At 36.1% G+C, this 23,413-nt stretch overlaps 2 protein-coding genes across 6 annotated transcripts in view; both read left to right on the forward strand.

The window, feature by feature from the left end:
• LOC311091899 (retinol dehydrogenase 8) overlaps positions 1–23,413 on the forward strand; it is a 239,871-nt gene that overhangs the window by 95,969 nt on the left and 120,489 nt on the right. The window lies entirely within an intron of this gene.
• sec16b (SEC16 homolog B, endoplasmic reticulum export factor) lies at positions 294–23,268 on the forward strand. 5 transcript variants are annotated; one of them, XM_084129691.1, is made up of 26 exons: positions 294–386; positions 639–799; positions 1,514–1,807; positions 3,454–3,554; positions 3,638–3,740; positions 3,854–3,938; positions 4,175–4,295; positions 4,412–4,557; positions 4,641–4,702; positions 5,421–5,559; positions 5,709–5,936; positions 6,589–6,686; positions 10,707–10,788; positions 11,390–11,507; positions 11,623–11,734; positions 13,828–13,933; positions 14,276–14,413; positions 14,525–14,638; positions 15,485–15,566; positions 15,731–16,081; positions 17,020–17,048; positions 17,265–17,366; positions 17,472–17,564; positions 19,135–19,234; positions 22,444–22,493; positions 22,571–23,268. In XM_084129691.1, exons 3-26 carry the CDS (start codon positions 1,548–1,550, stop codon positions 22,577–22,579), a joined length of 2,829 nt encoding a protein of 942 aa, XP_083985817.1. In that variant the 5' UTR covers positions 294–386; positions 639–799; positions 1,514–1,547; the 3' UTR covers positions 22,580–23,268. The 5 variants fall into 5 exon arrangements, with proteins under 5 accessions (XP_083985817.1, XP_083985820.1, XP_083985821.1 ...); XM_084129694.1 differs by having other exon boundaries at positions 17,268–17,366; XM_084129695.1 differs by having other exon boundaries at positions 15,740–16,081.

Raw genomic sequence — 23,413 nt, forward strand, 5'->3', positions numbered from 1 at the left:
TAGTGCTTGAGTCCTTAACAAATGCAGTGAATTTTGTTAACTGGCCAAAGCGTGACCAAGTATACATTACTCAGTTTCAGTACAAACATAATTTATTTACCTAAATCAAATTTCTAAACAATCACTTGTAAGAGGCGCTTGAAAAGTTGCACAGTTTTGTTTTGTTTTTTATTAATCTGAATGAATTACTGTAGTGAAAGGTTCCCTTCATAACATGGCAGTGATCTCCTCCCATGAGTAATACTGTGTTTCTCCGAGGTGTGTCCGAGCAGCTCCAGCGCCTGTGCGTGATGGTTCCGCACGACGTGGCAACTTCAAATATTCCTAATATGGGAGTGAGTGCAGAAAGCTCGGGCGCCTGTCAAAGCTGTGTATGCAAACATACTGTAAGTCCAGCTTTGATTTATTTTGCATTTACCGTTATTTTATCTGTACAGAAAAAAAAAACTTGTCTTATGTTTAAGCGAATTTTAGCGCTTTTTACACAGATGTATAGCTTCAGTGATGTATGTAGAGGAAATATGAATAAAAAGTCGACGTCCAGCTGTTGCATAGAGCTGACAACAGCTGTTTAGAATAGCCACAAAGAGATGCATCAGAAATAAGGTGTATTTTGACTCCCTTGATTTCCCTTTTAGGGGTTGAAGGGCAAAGAAAGATTTTGAGAGTAAGGCAGGTCCATGAGTCACCTTTGTGTTATCTTTGAAATGATGTGGCATGTGCACTTTGAAACTGTGACAGGACACAGTACACAGTCAACTGCGAAAGTCATTATGGAAAACATCTCAAATAGAAACCTGTGAGTTATTTGAAATTTGATTTTAAGATAAATGTTTCTGCAATACTATTGTCAGTTGTTAAATGATTATATATTAAAAATAAAACATTAATCTTACAGTACGTTCCTTTTTATGTGCATGACAATTACAGTCAAGTTTTTCGAAACCACTTTATATTGTGTCTTTAATGGCTATTAACATTTAAATCAATAATTTGATATAATGCACTTATTGCGTAAATACATGTTTTTACATTGTACTTATATATTAAAAAAAAACCTGCATGCACCTGTAATTAATTACTGTAATAACATAGTTACACTGTTGACCCTTCCATTACACCTTAACCCAGACTTAAAACTAACCACTAAATCCGTCCTTAACCTCTACCCGTCTTCCACCTCAACATGAACTCAATTAGTACATTGTACGAAACAAACAATCTTTTGCCATAAGACAGCTTATAAAGTGGAACCCTGCCCTGGTAAAATACAAAATGTAATATACGCTTTGTTCTGATCTCATACTGATGTCTTTAGATATATCATAAGTTACCACTAAAAACACTTACAGAATTGAAAACAAAGGTTGTTTTTGATTTACTGCCCCCTTCCTGATAAGCAGCCTCTGTATCTATGCTCACTGATAGCATTTGACTTAGAGTGTATACACTACAGCAGAAAAAATCCTCCTCTCTTCTCACTAATAACTGACATTTGTCTTTGCAAGTGCAGTTTTCTTTAGGTTTATCCGGCACTGCGTTGTGTGATGGAGCCCAGAGGGCAAGGTTGGCATGTGCCAGGCCATCAGTACCAGTCTAGTGAGAGAGACGACCACTACAGATCCTCCCAGCAAACACCGTATTACTACCCACCTACAGACCCAAGAGGGAGAGAAAGACAGTGGCCCCATGTGGATCCTCGGTATGGAAGCTACATGGCCAGTCCTCCTCCTAAACCAGAGTATATTCCTGGATATAGCAGCAGTTATGCATCAAACCAACCGTTGCACTTCAGACCTCATTCCAGGTAACAGTAAGATTATCAATCATGCAGCAAAATCAATATTTCTTTTTTCAGTAAACATGCATGTCCTTAAAACAAAATGAATGTACTTGAGAAGCAAGACTTGTTTTTATTATTAAGTTTATTTTCTTTACCCAGTTGGCTAATCATTTTAATGGCATAAAGCTCAATGCACTTTTAAGCTCGTTTCACAGATTCATAAATAAGACTAAGGTAATTGTGAGATTGTAAGCATACAGTAAGAGAAAAGAAACATTGTATGATATGAAGTTGCACTTATTCACAATTTGCAGATAGGGTAAGAAAAATAAACGTGTCTTAATAATGAATAATAATTTATGTAATTTTGCTTCTCAGTTAAATTTCATGTGTACATTTATCTTGTTTTAAGAATGTTACTGTTGAGATGTTTTTACCTGAAATCAAGACAAAAATACTGATTAAGAAATCTTTTCAGTACCTCTTATTTTGAATATACACTACCATTCAAAGGTTTGTAGTCAGTACAATTTTAAAAAAAAGTACTCATATTGAGCAAGGACGCATTAAATTTATTAAAAGTGACAGTACGTTTTTTTACAGTGAGAAAAAAAAATAGATTTGAAACAAATCCTGTTCTTCTGAATCCTGAAAAAATCTACAGTATATTCTGGTTTGCACAAAAAAGATTTAATATTAAGGAATAGTTCGCTTAAAAATTAACATTTGCAGATAATGTACTCACTCCAAGGCCATCCAAGAAGATGCATATTACTTTCTTTCCTCAGCCAAGGAGAAATGAAGGTTTTGGAGAAAAACGTTCCTGGGTTTTTCTCCATCTAATGCAAGTGAATGGTGCCCAACATAGGTATATAGTTTTTAACTACAAATGCTCACCTTGGTCCAACTCTGTGAAGCGCATTTATGAGACGGTTGAGTTCACGACCTTTTGCATAATGTCCACCTGTTGGGAAGGCCATACGTGACGTGGGTGGCAAAAGGAGTTTACATCCAGAATACAAACATGAACAATAAACTGAAACAAATACTAATATATAGCAATGACCATTTGTTTTGGTCAGCGCTCCTTCTCCACAATTATTGCCGCCTATGTCATGCATGACCTTCCCAATGTCCATACATCATGTGCATATGTCAGTATATCATTTATTTTATTTTCTGAAAATTACTGATCGTTTTGCTTGAGAATACCCTTATTCGTTGGCTGGGGTTGTGTGTGGAGCCCTTTGAAGTTGCCTACAAATGGATTTTGGACCATTCACTTGCATTAGATAGAGAAAAAATCTGGAATGTTTTCCACTAACACCTTAATTTCTGTTTGGCTGAAGAAAGAAAGTCATAGACAACTTGGATGGCCTTGTGGTGAGTACATTTGGGATGAACTATTCCTTTAAGCAGCACAACTCTTTTCAATATTGATAAAGAAATGGAAATTAAAATAGAAAACAGTTGTTTTAAACTGTAATAATATTTCACAGTGTTATTTTATTTTTTACTGTATGTTTGAATATTACAAAAAAATATTACTGACCCAATCTTTTAAACGGCATTAAACATTAATATATTGAAAGACCCGGCACCTTGTTATTATTTGTCCCTGAATGAGCGCAGGTCTAAAATCCCAGGTCTAATTGCTAATATCTGTTCAGGCAGGAATATGACTACCCCACTTCCAGCTACTGGCCTTACAGAGAAGACTACGGGTATTATGATTATCATGGCTATCACAGACCACAGTACAGCTCCCCAGGTACATAATATTCAATCAGAGGCCCTCAGTTTTTAATTATCTGCAAAATTCAATCTAATGTTCACCTCATTGCTGTTTTGTAGATGGTGGTGGCTGGAGCCAGACAGATGGTTGGAGAACAGAGGGCTATCAGGGCAGAGGACTGCAGCAGGAGTCTGCAAGAGCTCCATACATAGATCAGCAGGGGTCTGTTGACTTTGTCATGCCTGAAACGTTTTTTTGTTGTTGTTTTTTTTCAGTGATTTTGTAAAAAGAAAAAAATAATAATTTTAAGTGATTTGACACATTTTATTTGACAGCTATAGCCTTAGAACCGACACTCAGTATGGTGTCTCAGAGAGACAGCACAGAGACAGTATGGAAAATGGAGATGGAACTGGAGAGGTTTGTTTCCAGAAATTACTTTTCATAAGACTTTAGTATAAAATCTTTATACATATAAGACAGCATTACAATATACATTACCTTTCAAATGTTTGGGGTCAGCAAAGACACATTAAATTGATAAAAAGAGATTATATTTCAAATAATGCTGTTCTGTTGAACTTTCTTTTAATAAAGAAAAAAGAAAAAAAATTGTAGCGTATGATGGCCCTCAGGTTGTTATATTTTTTCTTTAGGTGTATGATAGTGGAGCTCTTGCCAGCTCTAAGGCATCAGGCCTGTCCTCGAGCAGCTATGAGCTCAGCCAGTACATCAATGGAGCTGAACAGAGTGAACCAGATATCATATCTCACACAGGTTTGTCAGAACATCACAGGTTTGTGTGATTAAGTTTTCTTTATACAGCAGTTACTTCTAATCCTTGAATCTGATTGGTCACTGGACTCAGAATGGCTGTTATTTATTTGATTTAGATGCTGTACCCATGGAGGTAGTCCCACTAAAGTTCTGCATCCCTCATGTGGCAGTGAGTTTTGGCCCTGCAGGTCAGCTGGTATGGGTCAGTCCAGCCCATGCCTCTGAGGGTGAGCCTGCTCAAGTGGAGCTCCACAGCTTGGAGGTTAGAAAGACACGGTACAAACATATTTTAAGTTATGATATGAAATATTATGGTGGAACAAATATGTTCTTTAATGATTGCAGGTAATTCTCTGTGAAACACAAGAACAGCAGAATATGAGAGACTATCCTGGACCACTGGCTAGGTATATTTCAAAATATCCCTCTCACAATAATACTTAAAGTGGCAAGACATTAATCCAGTCTGAAAACTTTGCATAATTGAAATTTAAAATATATAAATATTGGGGTTTTTTCCCCCTCAAAACATTCTGCTAGGTCATCATTAAACAAATGTATGTATTAACCTTCTTTGCTAGAGGTCATATTTAAAGACCCTCACTGATTCCTATAGAGTGCAACAATGCCTGTCCATGACCCAGCCTTGGTTCCAAAAGTTTTTTCCCATTCATTTTTCTCATAGGGATGTTAAAGTGCCCCAATTATGCTATTTTAAAGTTTCCTTGTTTTGTTTTGGAGGTTTCCTACAATAGGTTTACATGCATCAAAGATAAAAAAAACACTTTAATTTTCTCATAATATACATTGTAGAGATCAAGGATTCACCCTCTCTAAACCCCTCCTTTTCCTAATTTTGCCTCTTCTTTTGCCTACTCTACTCTGAATGTTCAGATGGCCCAGTCAGAATTGTGAGTTTATATATCATACATTCTTTCCGTACAAGTAACTTTTTTTTAGACAAGTGAATGACCAATTTACTTGTTAGAAAGCACATAACAGGGCTTAATGTCGAGCCCTGTGGAGGATGGTTAGAAGGATATATTTTGTACACTGAATGAAGGGTAAGTCTTTGAAATGCTGTCTACTTAAATTGATTGCTGCTTTTTTTCTTCTCTTGTGAAGGGAGGATTTGCATAAGGTTGATGCTATTAACTTTGCCCTGCAAATGTCAGAGGAATGTTTGAAGGATGAAAAATTAGAAGATGCCACTTCTGCTGCCCTCTTGTGGCATCTCCTAATACTGCTATGCAGACAGAATGGAGTAAGTCCTATTACTTATTACAGTATATTAATGTTACTATTACTAAGCCACTGTAGAATAATTCTGAAGACCATTCTTTTCAGCTTTGTTTGTGAGGTCTGATTGCCCATTTTGCACTGTTAATTTGAGTATGTGTTGGTGTTATGCAGAGAATTATGGGTTCAGATGTTGCAGAACTGCTGATGAGGGACTCCATGAGTACGTGTGGTGAGCTTGCAGATGGAGAAAGCCTCATTGACCTTAACGAATCACCCACACCAGGAAAAGAGAACCTCAATATTGCTGACCTTCTCACTGGATACCCCCCAACTGACAAAGAGGCGACAGAGCAAAACCTTCAGAATTACACAAAACTATTGCTGTCTGGCAGGAAGAAGGTTAATTTTAGTGAACAATATTTTTCTCATTTATGATTCTATTTTTATGTTAATGACCCTGTGACATTTTTTGGCCAATTCATTTTTTTTTCTTTGTTGACATTTTCTATTAAAAATGGACATTAGGTTGGGACATAAAGAAGGACTTCATATTTTTTAAAAGCCAATATCCACCCTATACATTTTATTGGACAAACATATTTCCATGCCACTGTAAAGATAAATAGTTAATATATATTTTTAATCCATTTTCCTATAAGAAAAAGTCTACATTGTAAATGTGTACACTACCGTTCAAAAGTTTTGCAGCCAGTAAGATTTTTTTGAAGATGTTTTTGAAAGAATTATCTTATGCTCACCAAGGCTGCATTTATTAGATTTTTTAGCAGACGTTGCTCCATGATTCATTTTTTCTGGATTCATTGGTGAATAAAGTTAAAAAGTACAGCATTCATTTGAAATAGAAATGTTTCGTAACATTATAAATGTTTTAATTGTGACTTTTGATCATTTAAATATATCCATGCCCAGTAAAAGTATTAATTTCTTTAAAAAGAAAATCTTTCTGACCCTAAACTCCTTTTTTGTGCCTTGACTTTTGTAAATATCTTTTCAGATCTCAAATGTCTGATCTTTTCTCTCCTCACTACAGGAGGCGCTGGAGTCAGCCATGCAGAGTGGACTTTGGGGACACGCCCTATTTCTGGCCAGCAAAATGGACATCAGATCCTACAACACGGTGCTGAGCAGGTTTGTAAAAGAGGACTCACCCATCTACCCTTGCATTTTAGCAGTAACCACTTCCCGTCAATAACTGGCACAGTCAATCATGTTTTCGAATAAAACGGGGCTGGTGGTGGGGGCTCGACGGTAAAAATAGCGTCCTAGTTCTGACTCTATTCTTGAAACTCAAGATGTTCTTAGCCCTTCCATATGTTGGGTCTGCCACCTCTCAATCCGTTTTTTCCATATCCACCGGGATGCTAATGTCAATCCCAAGCAGTCCAAGGGACCCCTAAAGCAACTGCCCTGTGAAACCCCTGCAGCCAACCTCTACCGGCAGGTTCTAAGTCTTCCATCTTTTCCTTTGGAGAATCAAAGCCTGATATTTCTTAAGATTACACTTATGTGCCTCTTCCATCCTCTCTTCCCAGGGTACTGTCAGCTCAATAAGTACCACCTTCTCTGTTCTCTTCGACCAGAGCAAAATGTCTGGTCTGAGACTAGTATGGATTATTTCTTCTGGGAATTTGAGTTGCTTCTTAAGGTCTGTCCGCATCTTCCAGTTGTTTTGCGTGGCCAGAACTCATTTGCTCCTTATCTCAGTTGCCCCAAACCTAAGGAAATCTGAATGAAACAAGGCCCGATAAAGAAGTTGTTTTAGCTTCTTTCTTGCTTGCTTCACCCCGGCAGCTAGCTTAGGCAAAATTTGGCCATGTCGCCTCCGAAATTACCCAGCTACCAAACTTGACCTGCACGAGGAGAGGACATGCTCAAGATTAGCTGGCCTTTCTCAGAGTGTGCTGTTGTGTCTCTGCTAACCCCCATGTATGGAAGTTCGATGCAGTAGGTAGGACATTGTATATAGAACACAACAGGAACTAAATCTAATGCTCTACCATGCTCTAGATATCCTGCAAGGTCAGAACCCTCTCCCATACACTTTCCGAGGAGGTTCATTACTGCTGAGAACAGAATGACTGAGATTTTACACCCACTGACAATGCCCACCTCTAGCCTCTGCCAGTCAGTGGTAAAGGTACCACAGGTGAAACGCATGTTAACCTTAGCACTAGCACTACAAGAGCTTTTGGAAGCGCTCTGCGACATGGTAGGATTCAGTGTTAGTTCCACTAACTTGTGGAGTATAGTTCTATAGGCGTTGGTAAGATCAAGCCACAGAACTGTTGCCTAACCCCCGAAAAGCAATCTTTTTGAACTGACGTGTCCATATACTCATTGTCCAAAATGAAAGTGGTCAGCCAAAAAAAATAAGAAGCATTTTACCCTCCACATAACTTAGTTTCTCTAGTCCAAAAGGGATAACTGGTTCCGCCGGTTTAATGAGTTTCTTCATTTCTTTCTTCATTCTATTGTCACTATAAACTTGACAGAGATGTTCTTACGCCTCTTCCTTTGTTGCCTCCTTTGTTGCTGTTCCTTTCTAACTCTCCTGATCTTTTGCCACCCAGAAGTACTGACAAGTACTTGAATGGATTCCTGATGAAGCTCCCTAAATTGATGAATTGATGCTCCCTATCCGTTTCCCTAAATTGTCTCAAATTTCATTGAATGCTGGCTTCTCTTCTGTGGCATCACGGAAAGCCTTTTTTAGACTCTGACGAAAGCCTCTTATGTTCGCAATCTCCTTAAGGCTTTAGGTAGGTTGCGAGCACTTTGCGAGCAAACATCTTTGTCTGGTGTATCTTCAGATCCCTCTCGTTTTTGCATACCTTCCCACATCACAGACCCGGAATACATCACTTGGCTCTTCCATCATCGATTGTCTATCCTGGTTGGTCATAACTGTGGTCTTTCTTGTGGGTTGATCATCCGACCCCGCTCTCGCCCGACCCCTGGGGTATCTTATAACTTTCTATAGCCATCAATGTTCCTTCTCATGGAGAATGTGCTTCAGCCTGCCAAGCACCTCTGCTCTGGTCTTTCCTGATGTCTGCGGTCTTTCCCAGCTATCATCGTTCTTCCTAGTTGTCTTTCCTAGCTGTCACTGGGTCTGTCAAAAAGAAGTATGCAAAATATGACAGAAATTTATTGCAACTGGCTCACCTTTACAGGCCATGCAACATCTTTGAGCCAGTGACATCGCTATCCTCTCTTCTTCTCTCAAGACACCTTCCTCTAACTCGACTGAGCTTAGGGCTTCTGTGGGCAATCAAAATGGTAATCCCAGAAAACAGTACAGTATATGCGTTAAAGTTACACATGCTCATGAGGATACCAGCGAAAGGGTATGGTTTCAGTTCTGAGTGGGAATTGGCTGAAAGATTGCTTGCACATCTTTGTAATATTTCATCTGCTTTCAATTAATGGAGAATTCTTTCACATTCATTTTTGGGCTGTTTTTTGTTAATACGGTAGCATTTTCATTTGTTGATATGTATGTTATGAACTTACCGAGTAATATGTTTGCTTGTGTGTGCATGTTGTATGCATGCTTTGTACATAGATGGCACAGTATAGCAGTAGAGATGCATCGATCGACCGGCCAGGCACTGGAATCAGCCACTTTTACGCAAGTTCGGCTTGGACCGGTGACTGGTCGGTCAGTTTCACGTCTTTCTATTCCGAACTGGTCCGTTTTGTTGCCAGCGCTGTGAGTCGAAGACAACAAAGTTACAATTTGTAATACAGTCGATATTACATGTAATACAATGTAATACGATATTACATTACATACAGTCGATCCAATTTGTAATAAAGTCGAAGACAACAAAGTTCCAATTTGTAATACAGGCCGAAGTAAACCGTGGGGGAACCACCACAAATACGTTCAGAGCAACAAACTTAATAAGACACTAGTGTTGTCAAAAATATCAACATTTTGATACGTATCAATTCTGAAATATCTGAAACCATTCCAATACACCTTTTCTGTAGAATTGATACACCAATACGAGCTGTGCATTCTCGCTCTCTTCTCTCCAGCGGCGAAGTGACACATACCCGCCTCCTCTCACTCACTTGTCTCATTCGCTCCGGTTAAATAGTGCTTGTATTGCGCATACTTTGACTAATTCCCGCAGGTTTCACTCTCACACCAAAAGAGCATACACCACTGAACTATATAAGTGGTGTGCACATAAAACCGCCTCTCAAACAGCTTGTGAATCGCAAGTACCGAAATGAGTGGCTTACCATGTGATTAAACGGTCAGATACACACAAAATTATGTCAAAATGTCCATCTTTGTGAGTATTCTGTTAAAGGTTAAAGTTAAGGTTAAAGGTATTCAGTAAAAGATTATATTGTGTACATATGGTGGAATCCGGCTTGTCCAGTAGATGGTCTGCTTGCACGCTTAAACCTCACGCACGAGCAGATCCGTTTGCGCTCTGGAGAAGCGTTCAGTCTTTCTGCTTGCCATGGCATGAGCTGAACTGGCTTTTAAAGGGAATGGGAGATGATACTCTGATGGTTTATTGCACGTTACGCCCAAAACACACCCATTACTTATTAAGAGAATAGGAACAAACCTTTAGACCATGCGCCAGGCAAACGCAAAAGTATATTCAGACACGCCCTAAGTGCACTTGCGCTTATATCGTTAAAATATGGCCCTTTAAGTGGCAGCAGTCTAATATTCCTGCTGCTGTCTCTCATGTTAATCAAAGAACAGAAAATCACTCTCTGCTCTTGACTGAATAACTTTTGTAACTTTAATTGTAAGCATTAATCTGTGTTTAATTTTTACAATGAAGACTATCCAGTGTTATTTAACATTTGATTACATTAATTTATGTAGTATTTCTTACCTGAATTTACTGCTAGACCCACCTGAAAAACATAAAGCCATTCATTTTATTTGTGCTGTTGTTTGCAATTTGTTTATTTGTTCTTATTTTATTACTGACATTTTACTTTAAGAGCAGATTTTTTGTTTGTATATGCTGTTAATTTATATTTCTTAGAAAGAAAATTGGAATCAGCAAAAATCTGTATTGGCAGGTTTTTTTTACAAAAAAATCAGAAATCAGAATAAGCCAAATCGGTGCATCTCTATAGCAGACTGAATATTTATGTGTTTGACAGATTTACAGGCAGTCTGGCTCCGAGTGACCCGCTGCAAACTGTCTTCCAGCTGCTCTCTGGGAGGATTCCAGCAGTTTCCATGGTAATCTACATTCTGTCCTGACTTAGTTTATAGTTAATAAATGTCTTTTACTTTTTATTATTATACTTTTTTATTTCAATTTTAGTTTTAGTTATCAAGTTCAACTAAATGAAAATAAGAAATGTTGCTACTGTAGCAACTAGCTAAAATAAAGTAACGTAACATTTTTTTTATGATTTTAGTTTCAGTTTAATAATATCACTGGCTAGATTTTCACAAAGCTATGGAATGGATTTGAAATACACTACCTTTCAAAGTTTTAGGGTCAGGAAGGTTTTTTTACTTTGCGACCTGGTCGCAAGAAATTAATACTTTCATTCAAGGATGCATTAAATTGATTTGATATTGAAAATATATATATATATATCAATATTGATCTTAGGATATGTTTCAGTGAAAAAATAATAGCATATGGATTTGGAATGACATGAAGGTGATAGAATAATTAGATTTCATTAAATTTAAATTTTGAATGAATTTTTCCTTTAAGCAGAAGTGCAAAACAGTCAGACCTCATGTAAAACCTTTTCTTTTCCTCTAAATCATCCTCTTGACCTTCTCTTCTAAATGTTTTCTTGATGTTCTCCTCTCCTCTTTGCAGTCCTGGAGTTGTGAGAAGTGGGGAGAGTGGAAACCACACTTGGCTGTTATGCTGTCCAATGAGACAGCAGACCCAACCATACATCACAGGTCCATCATCACCATGGGTGATACCCTAGGTAATGTCCAGTCCAGTTTCTAGAAATAACCATTCTTGTATGTTCTCTCATATTTTGATGTAATCTAAAATTATTCTTAAAGTAGATCTTGACTTTAAATATGTTTTCTTCTCAGCCTCCAGGGATATGCTGTATGCCTCCCAAATCTGCTACCTCATAGCCCAATGTCCATTTGGCTGGTACAAAAACAGTTCAGAGCGCCTGGTGCTTCTGGGCAGCAAGCAAAGGTGAAGATTCAGTGTAAATGCTGAAGAATCAAAAATACAAAAATGGTGTGCACATCCCAAACACCCAGATTGGGCGCAGGTGCAGGACAACTAAATAATACAGACAAAATAAAAAAGTGTAAAGTCCACACACTGAAAATTACTGCTCCAAAAGAGTTTATTCAAACAACGTTTCGACCCTCAGGTCTTCATCAGGCTCAATGTTAATGGAATAGTGAAGTCAACTTTAAATAGACACAGGTGATCACCTTAATTAGGCACACCCAAGAAATCATGTGACAAATACAAGTCATGTGACAAATACAAGTTACAAAAAAAAATTAAAGCTGCAAGCAGCATTTATCGGGGTTCAAGCTATTAAGGCCTTTAAGGGTTTTTAAGCACAAAAGTTATCAAGTTTTATTTAGCAAGCATCTAACCACTGACATAATAGATGGAAAACACCATTTACAGTCAATACAGGCAATTTACCATAGGAAATATATGGTTTTAAAGCTTTTTAACAGTTATAGCGCCACCTATCCGATCTTCATGAAATTTTGCATGCTTGTTAATGATGTTATGTCACATATGCTCACCAATTTTTGTGAAGTTCTGAGTTTTCCATGGTAATCTACATTCTGTCCTGACTTAGTTTATAGTTAATAAATGTCTTTTACTTTTTATTATTATACTTTTTTATTTCAATTTTAGTTTTAGTTATCAAGTTCATAGGCTTGATAACTAAAACTTAATAAATAAGATTTATAGGCTTTTTAGTGTATTTTGCCACGCCCCTTTTCTAAATGACCCTGTTACAGCCACCCAAATGCAAAAGTTCAAAGTTTTTTTTCGATAATTATTGATCTAGAGAGTCCAGAGAATTGTCCTAGACTGGTCTGGTTCCGATCGGGCGAAAAACCAGGGACTAGTTCACAAAAGTAGGTTTTGGACAAAATGCGACATAGCAGAAAATTTTCCCTGCCTAAATCGAATTTGGAGATAGCCATTTTGTCCGCCTTGAGCCAGGGATCACAGTGGTGTAAGGCACTTGAGTCTAGGTCAAACGGCCTAAGCGTTATTTGTACTTTTGGTTGCTGTAGCGCCACCTATGGGCCAATCGGGGTCATATTCCTTACAATTACAATAGGGTTTCAGCATTTCATGCTTGAACCCCTAAAAAAAAAATAATAATTATACATATACACACATACATACATATACACATACACATACACATCCATACATATACATATACACACATACATATTTAAAAAAAATAAAATAAATTTGAATCACTATAAAAATGGCTTAATATCAAAATCCTCATTCAACCCTAAAGGTGACAAAGTATTTAAGGTATAAATCCAAAAACATTCCCTCTGTAATAATTTCTTCTCATAATCTCCTCCTCTTGAGGGTTTTGTTACCTTTTCTATACCAATGTACTGCAAAACGCTGACGTTATGGCCTACTTGTCTAAAATGAGACGCTATAGGACTGCGCATATCTCCAGTTCGAATGTTACTGCGATGCTCACTAATACGAGTGCGTAATTGTCTGAATGTTTTACCCACGTATGCAAGACCACAAGGACAACGAATTAAATAAATAACATGAGTGGAAGCACAGGTAATGGTACCCCGTATCGGAATATCACGACCAGTGCGTGGATGACTAAACGATTTACATTTGTGTGTAAAAGCACACTGAGCACACTTACCACACCTATATTTTTTTATTTTTTTATTTTTTTTTTATGTGTGTGTATATGTATAATTTTTTTTTTTTTTTTACTTTTTTTTTGTAACTTGGATTTGTCACATGACTTGGATTTGTCACATGACTTGTATTTGTCACATGATTTCTTGGGTGTGCCTAATTAAGGTGATCACCTGTGTCTATTTAAAGTTGACTTCACTATTACATTTACACTGAGCCTGATGAAGACCTGAGGGTCGAAACGTTGTTTGAATAAACTCTTTTGGAGCAGTAATTTTCAGTGTGCGGACTTTACACTTTTTTATTTTTTCAGTGTAAATGCTAACATATCTGAATAACTGCGTTCCTGATCTGAATTTAAATGGCTTTTACATTTAATCTTTTGATTGCAGTGCACAGTTTTCCAAGTTCTGTCACAACTCTGCCATTCGCTGTACTGAACTGTTTGAGTACTGTCAAAGGCTTGGAAATCCTGAATTTATCATTCCTGCTTTTCAGGTACAATTCACACATTATGTACAGAAGTGGTTCCCAAACGTTTTAGAGTGGCGTACCCCCTCTCTTTCACTTAGACTGCTGTCACAACTTTTCCATGAAGGGACAAAATTGTACCCCTTAGGGCCATTTTTTTTTTCTTTATAAAGGTTTTTCAAAGGTTTATAAAGAAATAAATTTGACTTAAAAATAAAGTTATCTGGATAACTGTCATACCTTCTATAGGTCACTCTTTTTCACATTCTGATTACATGACTGTTTCACATTTATATGTTGATGTACAATGGTTCAGTGGGTGATTATGTGATTTATATATTGCATAATATTGTGTTGTGCTCTGTGTAGGTGTATAAATTCCTGTATGCATGCCGGTTGCTGGAATGTGGTCTGTTTTCTCAAGCCTTCCACTACTGTGAGGTGGTGGCAAAAGCTCTGCTCAGGATAGAGGAACCCCATTTAGTGCTGCTTGGAGAGCTTATTAAAGTAACACACCTGTACATACAGTACTAAAAACTAATCCTGTAGTTTTGTTCATTTTGTGTATGCATCGAAATGTGTGTGCCTGTTTTGTGATCTGTCTGTTTGCTAACACAGATGGTGGACAGACTGAAGTTCTCTGAGGCACAGCTCAGTGAGACAGGTGTCAGTCAGCCTTTTCTTGACCCTGACTGGCTGGTGCAGATTCGCTGCAGACACCAGGCAATGCTGGTAAAACCAATGTTTGTACACTATATGTATGATAGTCGTTAGTCCACTTTAAGATTTTCAGGGTTGTCTATGGGAAGACCATATGGAACTCAATGTAGAGACCACACTTTCATTTTACCTTTGCATAACCTATGACTTTCTGACCGGTATTGACCTAGTATTGACATCTGTCTCGGGTAATAAGGACACAAGTTGTCAGCAAAAACAGATAGAAGTTTACACCTATTTTTAAAGTGTCTCCTGTGACCACTTGTTATTGGATTTCAAAGAGACTACGATTTTGTGACCATATACAGTACATTAGTAAGTATTACTGCATGTTGATAACATGCAAAACAGCTCCCAAATGTACTTTTCTCAAATAAATACATTTTAATCTCATTATATATACTAAAAATGTATATCACAAAAATACTATATATATATATGAAACTATGAGAAAACATTAAAAATGTAATATACATATATTAATATAATTTTATGTAAAATATAACCATATTAACTGAATTTCACATACATGTGTGTATTCCTTACATGATTTTACCTTTGTTTTGTGAGTTGGCTGTCTTCCACAGTTGTCCAGGGCACATTAGGACATTTGTATTTATACTGCAAAGGTTATGTTGTGTCAACTGCTTATGTTTACCCCTGAACTTGGATTGAGTGAAAATGTTTTGGACCCTGATCACAGCCATATTTAGAGCTAACCCTCTGATCATTTGATATTAATGTAATACTAGTTATAAATAGGGCCTCAGACATCCTGTAGAACTGGCACTTTACTTAATGATTCATATGATGACCTTTCCACTGGTTCCACCATCAGTGACCTATTTATTTGTTTAGGTGGGGAACTACTGTAGTGAGACATACCAGTCACCAGTCGGGGAGACTACTTGGACTCATGAGGACAGCAACAAGTGTTCAGGTCAAAAACAAATACCAGAGATTTTTGAGTATGTGACCATGATGTTGCCCTTTGAGCCACTAGGTCACAATAAAACTCAGAAAGTCAGTTAGTGTTTCCTGTAATTTCAGTTTGTCATTATGCTGCAAAAATGTCTTGTGTTTTGTCTCTTGGCTTCTCTGTAGATCTTACAGAAGGCTCCCAGACAGAGGCGGTTAACCATGCTAGCACTGAAAATGAACCCTCAAACCCATCTCAATACATGAGACCACACACTGATGGCCGGTTTCAGGAGTCTTACTCACCAGCGTGCCTCTCTTCTGAAGAACAAGCTCCTAGGACTGTTGCCCCAGTGCCACTGTACCCGACCCAGCAACCGATGAAACTGCCCCCAGTCTTTCCTATTGACATGTTTGGGCCTCCACCAGTTTCAATAGACCAAAGCCAAGCTAATCTTGATAGCAGCAGTAAACATGATACCTTTCACAGTCACACTGCTGCTTACACTTCGCCTCCAAAAAGCTACAGTAATACAGGTTAAGATTACTATGGAATCAGTATGATATGTTTCTGGGGCTGTTTACACGACACCGTTTTCAACTAAAAACAGAAAAACTTTGTATGCGTTTTGCCCATTTATTTACACGACAACGGCGTTTTGGGCGCCTGGAAATGCAAACTTTTGAAAACGTGTTTTAAAGTGCAAGTTTTTTAAAACTATACCATTATCGTCTCCATGTAAACTACAAAAACGTGAACTTATGAAAACAGTGCTGTCATGCACGTGTGTATTGTTTCTTTACATTGTGACATCGCCAACTACTGGCCTGACATGCATAATACATTGTTTTTAGTCATTTTGGTGGATCCGTTTGAACAGGAATCGTTCTGATAACGTTGTCGCCTGTATGCGAAAAACGCAAAGGAAAAACATTGTGGTCGTGTAAATGTACCCTTATATACCATTCTTCAATGATCTATTGAAACTAATGTATATGTACACTACCGTTCAATTTTTTTTTTAAAGAAATTAATACTTTATTACATTTTCAAAACTGACAGTAAAGATATTTATAATGTTACAAAATATTTCTGTCAAATAAATGCTGTTATTATTAACTTTCTATTATCGTAGAATCCAGAAAAAATATATAACAATTTCCACAAAAATATTAGGCAGCACAACTGTTTTCACCATTGATAATAATAAGGAATGTTTCTTGAGTTTCAAAGAATCATATAAAATATAAAATATGATTTATTTTAATTTGTAACAATACTTCACAATATTACTGTTTTTACTGTATGCTTGATCAAATAAATGCAGCCTTGGCGGGCATAAGGCACTTTTTAAAAAAACATTTAAAAAAATCTTTAAAAACAAACAAACTTTTGAACAGTTGTGTACATATTTGAAACACTGATTTATAATATTTATTTTCTTAATGTTATTTTTCAAAATTTCTTTTCTAAGGTGGTGACTTTTCTGCTGATGCAATAATGGTGAGAAAATGAAATACAAATAGATCCATTTCAGTTCCTTTTTATTTGAAAGACTGATCAACCTTGGGGAAGTTGTCTCTGTGTGTTAAAGAGAGATTGGAAGTATTTTAACACAAAAAAAATTACACACATCTCCTCTATGCAGTTTAATTGTAAACGTGTGTGTGTGTCTCATACATTGGTCTGTAATTGTCAATGTTTTATTTACAATTTAAGCAGGGTGCTGCTGAAAACGACGCTGTAGTTGAGAGTGTTAATCAGTCTGGGACAAATCCAAGTGAGGACAACAATAGAGAGGCCAACACACTATCAGCTACGGTATATATTACATCAAATGTTTACACGATTCCCTCTTTACTTTTTGATCTTGTATGTATGTATTTATTATTATTAGTATTATTGTATTGTTTCATTTTTGAACAGAGCTCTAAGCCTGGATGGTTCAGTGGCTGGTTCAAATCCAAGCCTAAAGAAGACCCAAAAGAACAAATCCCAGACCCCAATCCTACCACAAGGGTAGACATCTTTACATTTCCCATAAAGTGATCGTAAAATAACAGTCTAGGATAGTTTATGATAAAAGAGATTTAAATCAGAACAAAGTGAAAACACTGTTTTTTATGACATGTTCATCCTTATTGTATAAAAGTATTCACTGTTGAGCATGTGGTGGAAAAGAGGGGTAACTGTGAAACCCTCTGCGTCATGGCAACCTTAAACTGCCATATTCCATAGTTAGTATTTCAATCATTGGAATAATTCAAGCAATTCAACAATTTGTCAAAGTTCATTTTATCTTGCACTCATTATGTTGGCTTGACAAAGCTAACCACCAGACTCAGGTCAGACCTGCAGACGGTTCTGATCAAGTTGCTATATCTTTTCTAACTGATCCAATTTACGGAACATGATAGCAACATGTTAAATCATGTTAAAACATGTTAACAACATGCTAATCATACCAATAACATAATTCATGTTAACAACATGCTAAATCATGTTAGCAACATGTTAGCGACATGCTAGCAACATGTTAACAACATGCAAATCATGTTAACAACATGGTTAATATGTTAGCAACATGTTAAATCATGATAGCAACTTAAAAAAATGCTAACAACATGCTAGCAAAATGTCAAGTTGTGCTAGCAACATGCTAATCATGCTAACAACATGATAATCATGTTAGCAAATGCTAACAATTTGTTAAGTCATGTTAGCACTGTGCAAATTCATGGTAGCAACGTGTTAATGTTAGTAAAAAGTTACTAAAATGCTATTCATGCTAGCAACATGTCAAAAACATGCAAAATACTAACAACATGTTAAATCATGTGAGCAACATGCTGCCTAGCAGTGTGTAAAATTATGTTTCCAACTTGTTAAAACATGTTAACAACCAGCTAAATCATGTAAACAAAATGATAACCATGTTAACAACATATTAAACATGTTAGGAATGTGTTAATTTGTGCTAGCAACATGTTAATCATGTTAGCAACATGTTAAAACATGGCAACATATTAGATCATAACATGTGCTAATCATGCTAACAAAATGCTAAAACATGCTAGCAATGTGTTAAAACATGTTAGTAACATGTTAATTCATGTTGGCAATGTGCTACAACATGCTAGATATTTGCTAAAACATGTTAGCGACATGGTATTAAATGCTAGCAATGTGCTAATTAATGCTAGTAATGTATTAAAACATGTTAATTCATGTTAGCAAAATTGTAATCCACGCTAGCATTGAGCTAAAACATGTTAGGAACGTTAATTTATGCTAACAATGTGTTAAACACTAACAACATGTTAATCATGCTACGACATTCTAACAACATGATAAAACATGCTAAGAAGAATATAAAACTTTCGAACTTTCAGACAAGGCTTTGTCAAGCCAACATAAAAGTTTGTTCCAACGAACTTTACATTCTAGTTACATTTATCATAGTTACTTAAACCTGATAAAGCTCCTTTCCAATGGCCATAAAAAGCATTTGCACAGTGACAGTGTAAAGCTTTGTTTTCATTGAGCCTTGTTCGCAGTCAAGTAACACAATTTTGGTCTTTCCTGTAAGGAGTCATCAGCCAACTTTCCTTTCCCTTCTCCTCCTCCACCGATCCCAAAAGCTTCACAGCCTCAATTCAGTGGGATCAATCCCTTTTCTAGGAATGCTGGTGAGTGAAGAACATCTGTACATCTGCCTGGTTTTGGCATCACTGACTCAGCAACTGAGCTTTGAGACTGTTGTACATTGAATGAGCACCAGCTGACAGAATCAAAATGTCCTAAATCACTGCAATTGCTCTGTTTGTCAGTCCTTTATTAGTTATTATTAGTTAATGATGAACTAATCATTTACAAAACATGACTATACATTAATAAATGATTAATACGTGATGTTAACATTTTATGAATGTTTTAATCCAGTTATGATTCATTTATACGTTTTTAGTTAATGATTAACTAATCATGTACAAAACATGACTATACATTCATAAATGATTAATAAGTGGTATGCTAACAATTTACAAATGTCTTGTAAGTTAACTAAAAAATAGTAAATCATGAAATAATCAAACAGATCATTAGTAGATGGTTAATAAGTTAGTTGATATATTATTAATCCCTTATAAATCACTGAAATATTTGTCAAAATTGTTGTGTATCATTATCTCAATACACAATGGTTAATCATGAACTGTTGATGAAGAAACCATTAGTAAATGATCAGTATATTGTATATAGATTTATGGTGAAGTTGTAATCTGGTCTGTGTTCAAAAGCACAAACACGCATGCTTACATTGCAGAACAAATTACAAACGGTTCAACACCTGTTATAATTTATGTGTAAATGCATGAATACATAATTTACAAAGCTTTCTGCATCCACTGATCTAAAGTGTAAACTATTTATGATTTGTAAATGTGTTGCATATAATTTGTAGATCTTTCTTACCTGTTACAAATGGTGTGTATCAGTCATTTACAACACGTTATGCATCCCCTAATCTAAAGTGTAAATTACTCTATTTGTAGATCTTCTTTATAAATTATGTACAAACTGCATTTTTTAAATGTATAACTTATTTGCCATATGCAAAGCTTCTGGTATACCTTTCAGTTGCAAATCTATACAAATCCCTTATTAGATATTTAAATGATAAGTATATTTGACTGTTATAGATATCTTTGAGCCCCTAACTAACCCCTATACTAAATGTAACCACTTTTCAGCAACTTCACAAAAATGAAAATGTAATATAATTTATAGTGACAATTATCTTAGTTACAATATACTATTTTGTGGATCATTTTAAACTCCCTACTTCACCCTATAACCCTAAAGATAATCATTTTGACAATATACAGTCACAATAATTCATTTAAAATATCACAAAAAGTAGTATAAAGAATAGACAAGCTACATTACCAGTGCTTTGACAGCTAAACATAATTAACAGAATTAAAGCTGTTAGTTGCTGCAAACATTCCCCTGATCCGCATGGCCATCCTCCAAAGAGTCACTCTGCATCTCACTCGAACCGTTACTTTGTAGTTTGTAATGCAATGTGAGTGCTGACTGATGAAGGTATAGACAGCTGTCTTCTCTGACACACATGGAGTCTTTAAACCCTGTGCATCTTCATGTGGGCTTCAGTGGAAGGTAAAACTGGTTCTGAGGTTCACATTATTACTAGATCCACACAGAACACAAGTCTGTGAAAGGAGTGAAAGGATTTAACGTAACCCACTGGAACCCCCTAACTGTGAGTTATTTATAAATGTTTATCCACTTAAAAAAACAAATACATTACTCTTCTTAAAAATACTGTTTTAAGCATACCTGCATGTTAGTGCTTTTGAACACAGACCAGATTACATCTTCACGATACATCAATAAACTATATACTGATCATTTACTAATGGTCTATTCATCATTAGTTCAAGATTAACCATTGTTTATTGAGATAAGGATACTTAAACAATTTTGACAGATATTTCAGTGATTTAAAAGTGATTAATAATATAATAATCTACTAATGATCTGATTGTATCATGATTTACAATTGTTTAAGATAACTTACAACACATGTGTAAATCGTTAGCATGCAACTTATTAATCATTTATTAATGCAGTTGTGTTTTGTAAATAATTAGTTAAATATTAGTTAAATAATTAGTCTTTCTCAGCGCAGATTTTGGCAGAATGAACAGGTTGAAAATATTTTGCATTAAAATTTGTAAAGCATATATTTTTCCATTTTATTTACTTAATATAATAGTCAATAAAGTTAGAAAATCAGTGAATTTTTCTGTGTCTGGAAAAGTAAAGATTTAGTTCTGTCAAATCAGTTAATCACATCTAACATAAAAGTTGTGCATATATATATATATATATATATGTATATCTGCGTGTGTGTGAGTGTGTGTGCACAACCATTTACTGTATGTATGCATATGTATATAAATATATATATGTGTGTGTGTGTGTTTGTTTTTGTGATTTATGAGGACAGAAATTTGTATAATGACATGGGTATTACACTGGTATTACAATGTGAACTTGATTTATGAGGACATTTATGACTCCTCGTATTTCAAATGGCTTTAAAAACACACTAAAACAGTGTTTTATTAAAAATGTAAAAATGCATAAAGTTTTCCGTTATGGGTAGGTTTAGGGTTAGTGTGTGTGTGTGTGTGTTTATTTACACACACACACACACACACACACACACACACACACACACACACACACACACACACACACACACACACACTCACTCACTCACTCACTCACACACACACATATATATTTATATACATATACATACATACAGTAAATGGGTGTGCACACACACACACACACACACACTACCACACTAACCCTACCCCTAAACCTACCCATCACGGAAAACTTTATGCATTTTTGAATTTTTAATAAAACACTGTTTAGTGTGTTTTTAAAGACATTTGAAATACGAGGACTCTGGAAATGTCCTCATAAATCAAGTTCACATTGTAATACCAGTGTAATACCCATGTCATTATACAAATTTCTGTCCTCATAAATCACAAAAACAAACACACACATATACACATATACTCACTTATATTATATAAACAAAAACGTTTATGTTAGATGCAATTAATTGACATCAGATTTGACAGCACTATAAAGATAAATTTTAAAAATTAAAGATTACCAAAAGATGTGGAAATTCGATGGCCAATAGGTGCTATTATCTGGAATATATATGTATTATTCATGTTTGACCAACATATCAGCAGTATTTTGTTCAAATTAAAGGTTTCAAAGTTTTCAAAGCTTAAACAAGAGCTTTAACAAGTCTAATGGGAAGTTTGTCTCTTTGTTACAGGACAAAAATTGTCCGGACCCGTGAATCAGAATCAAGGGTCCATGTCACAGGTAAAAATCCTGAGAAATGTAAATATATACACCATAGCTGTCATGAAAATATTTAGGTTTTATTGTTTTGTTCATAGGGTCCGTAATGAAGGTCTGCAATGAAGAATAATCATCAGCTGTGGAACTCAAGGATGCACTTTTGGGTTCCAGCCCAGTGATTACATGACTAAGGGATCTCTCAGGCAAACCCATGCAGTTCCTCTAGAGAAGGTCAGAGGAGCGTCTGTATCTTCATATACAGTAACATCTGTGGTTACAGAAATACATTGAGGACATAGGGTTCTTGAAATAATCTGTATGGGTCTGGTGTCCTTTCATCTTTGAATGAAGCCGTTGAACAGCTGAAGCACAGCTCCCTATGCTGACTCTAGGGATTTGTGTTATGCCCCTGGGGCCGGGAACATGATGGAATGGGTGCTGAGCAAAGGTGCTGTGACCCATGGAAACATGAACTTAAACTGTCATCACAGCTGGCAATGTCACTAAATTGTATAACACATAACACCTCCCCCACTTCCCCACCTTTGTACATGCAAAAAAAAAATTTAAGTGGCTTTTCACAATTCATATGTTTGGGATAGAGAGCCGGACTCTAGTGAAGATGTGGGAAATGTTGTACATTGTAAAATGAACAGGTGGTCCCTTTGGGCCACAGCCTTGATTTATCCCAGATGAAGAGATATTGATGTTTTAAGTTGTTTACTCAATGTATCTTCCAAAACTGTATTCAAAATTGTTGTAATACATTCGAATAAAAATCAATTGTATTTGTATACGTCAATGCATTTTATTTACAACTAAAATATACTTAATCATATAAATTACAACTAAAAATATGGAAATATGAGCCAACATCTCTTGTTGCAAAGCAGGACAGTGGAATTTGACCAGATGAATGCCATCTTCTTTTACCATGAGTG

Source organism: Abramis brama, assembly GCF_963993115.1.
Source record: "Abramis brama genome assembly, chromosome: 11".
Classification (NCBI taxonomy): domain Eukaryota; kingdom Metazoa; phylum Chordata; class Actinopteri; order Cypriniformes; family Leuciscidae; genus Abramis; species Abramis brama.

Excerpts from the sequence above, each read along its gene's own strand:
- sec16b (XM_084129691.1), top strand. The coding sequence starts at position 1,548 with ATGGAGCCCAGAGGGCAAGGTTGGCATGTGCCAGGCCATCAGTACCAG. Across the intron at positions 6,687-10,706 it reads TACAACACGGTGCTGAGCAG|ATTTACAGGCAGTCTGGCTC; the intron begins GTTTGTAAAAGA and ends TGTGTTTGACAG. Across the intron at positions 19,235-22,443 it reads TCCCTTTTCTAGGAATGCTG|GACAAAAATTGTCCGGACCC; the intron begins GTGAGTGAAGAA and ends TCTTTGTTACAG.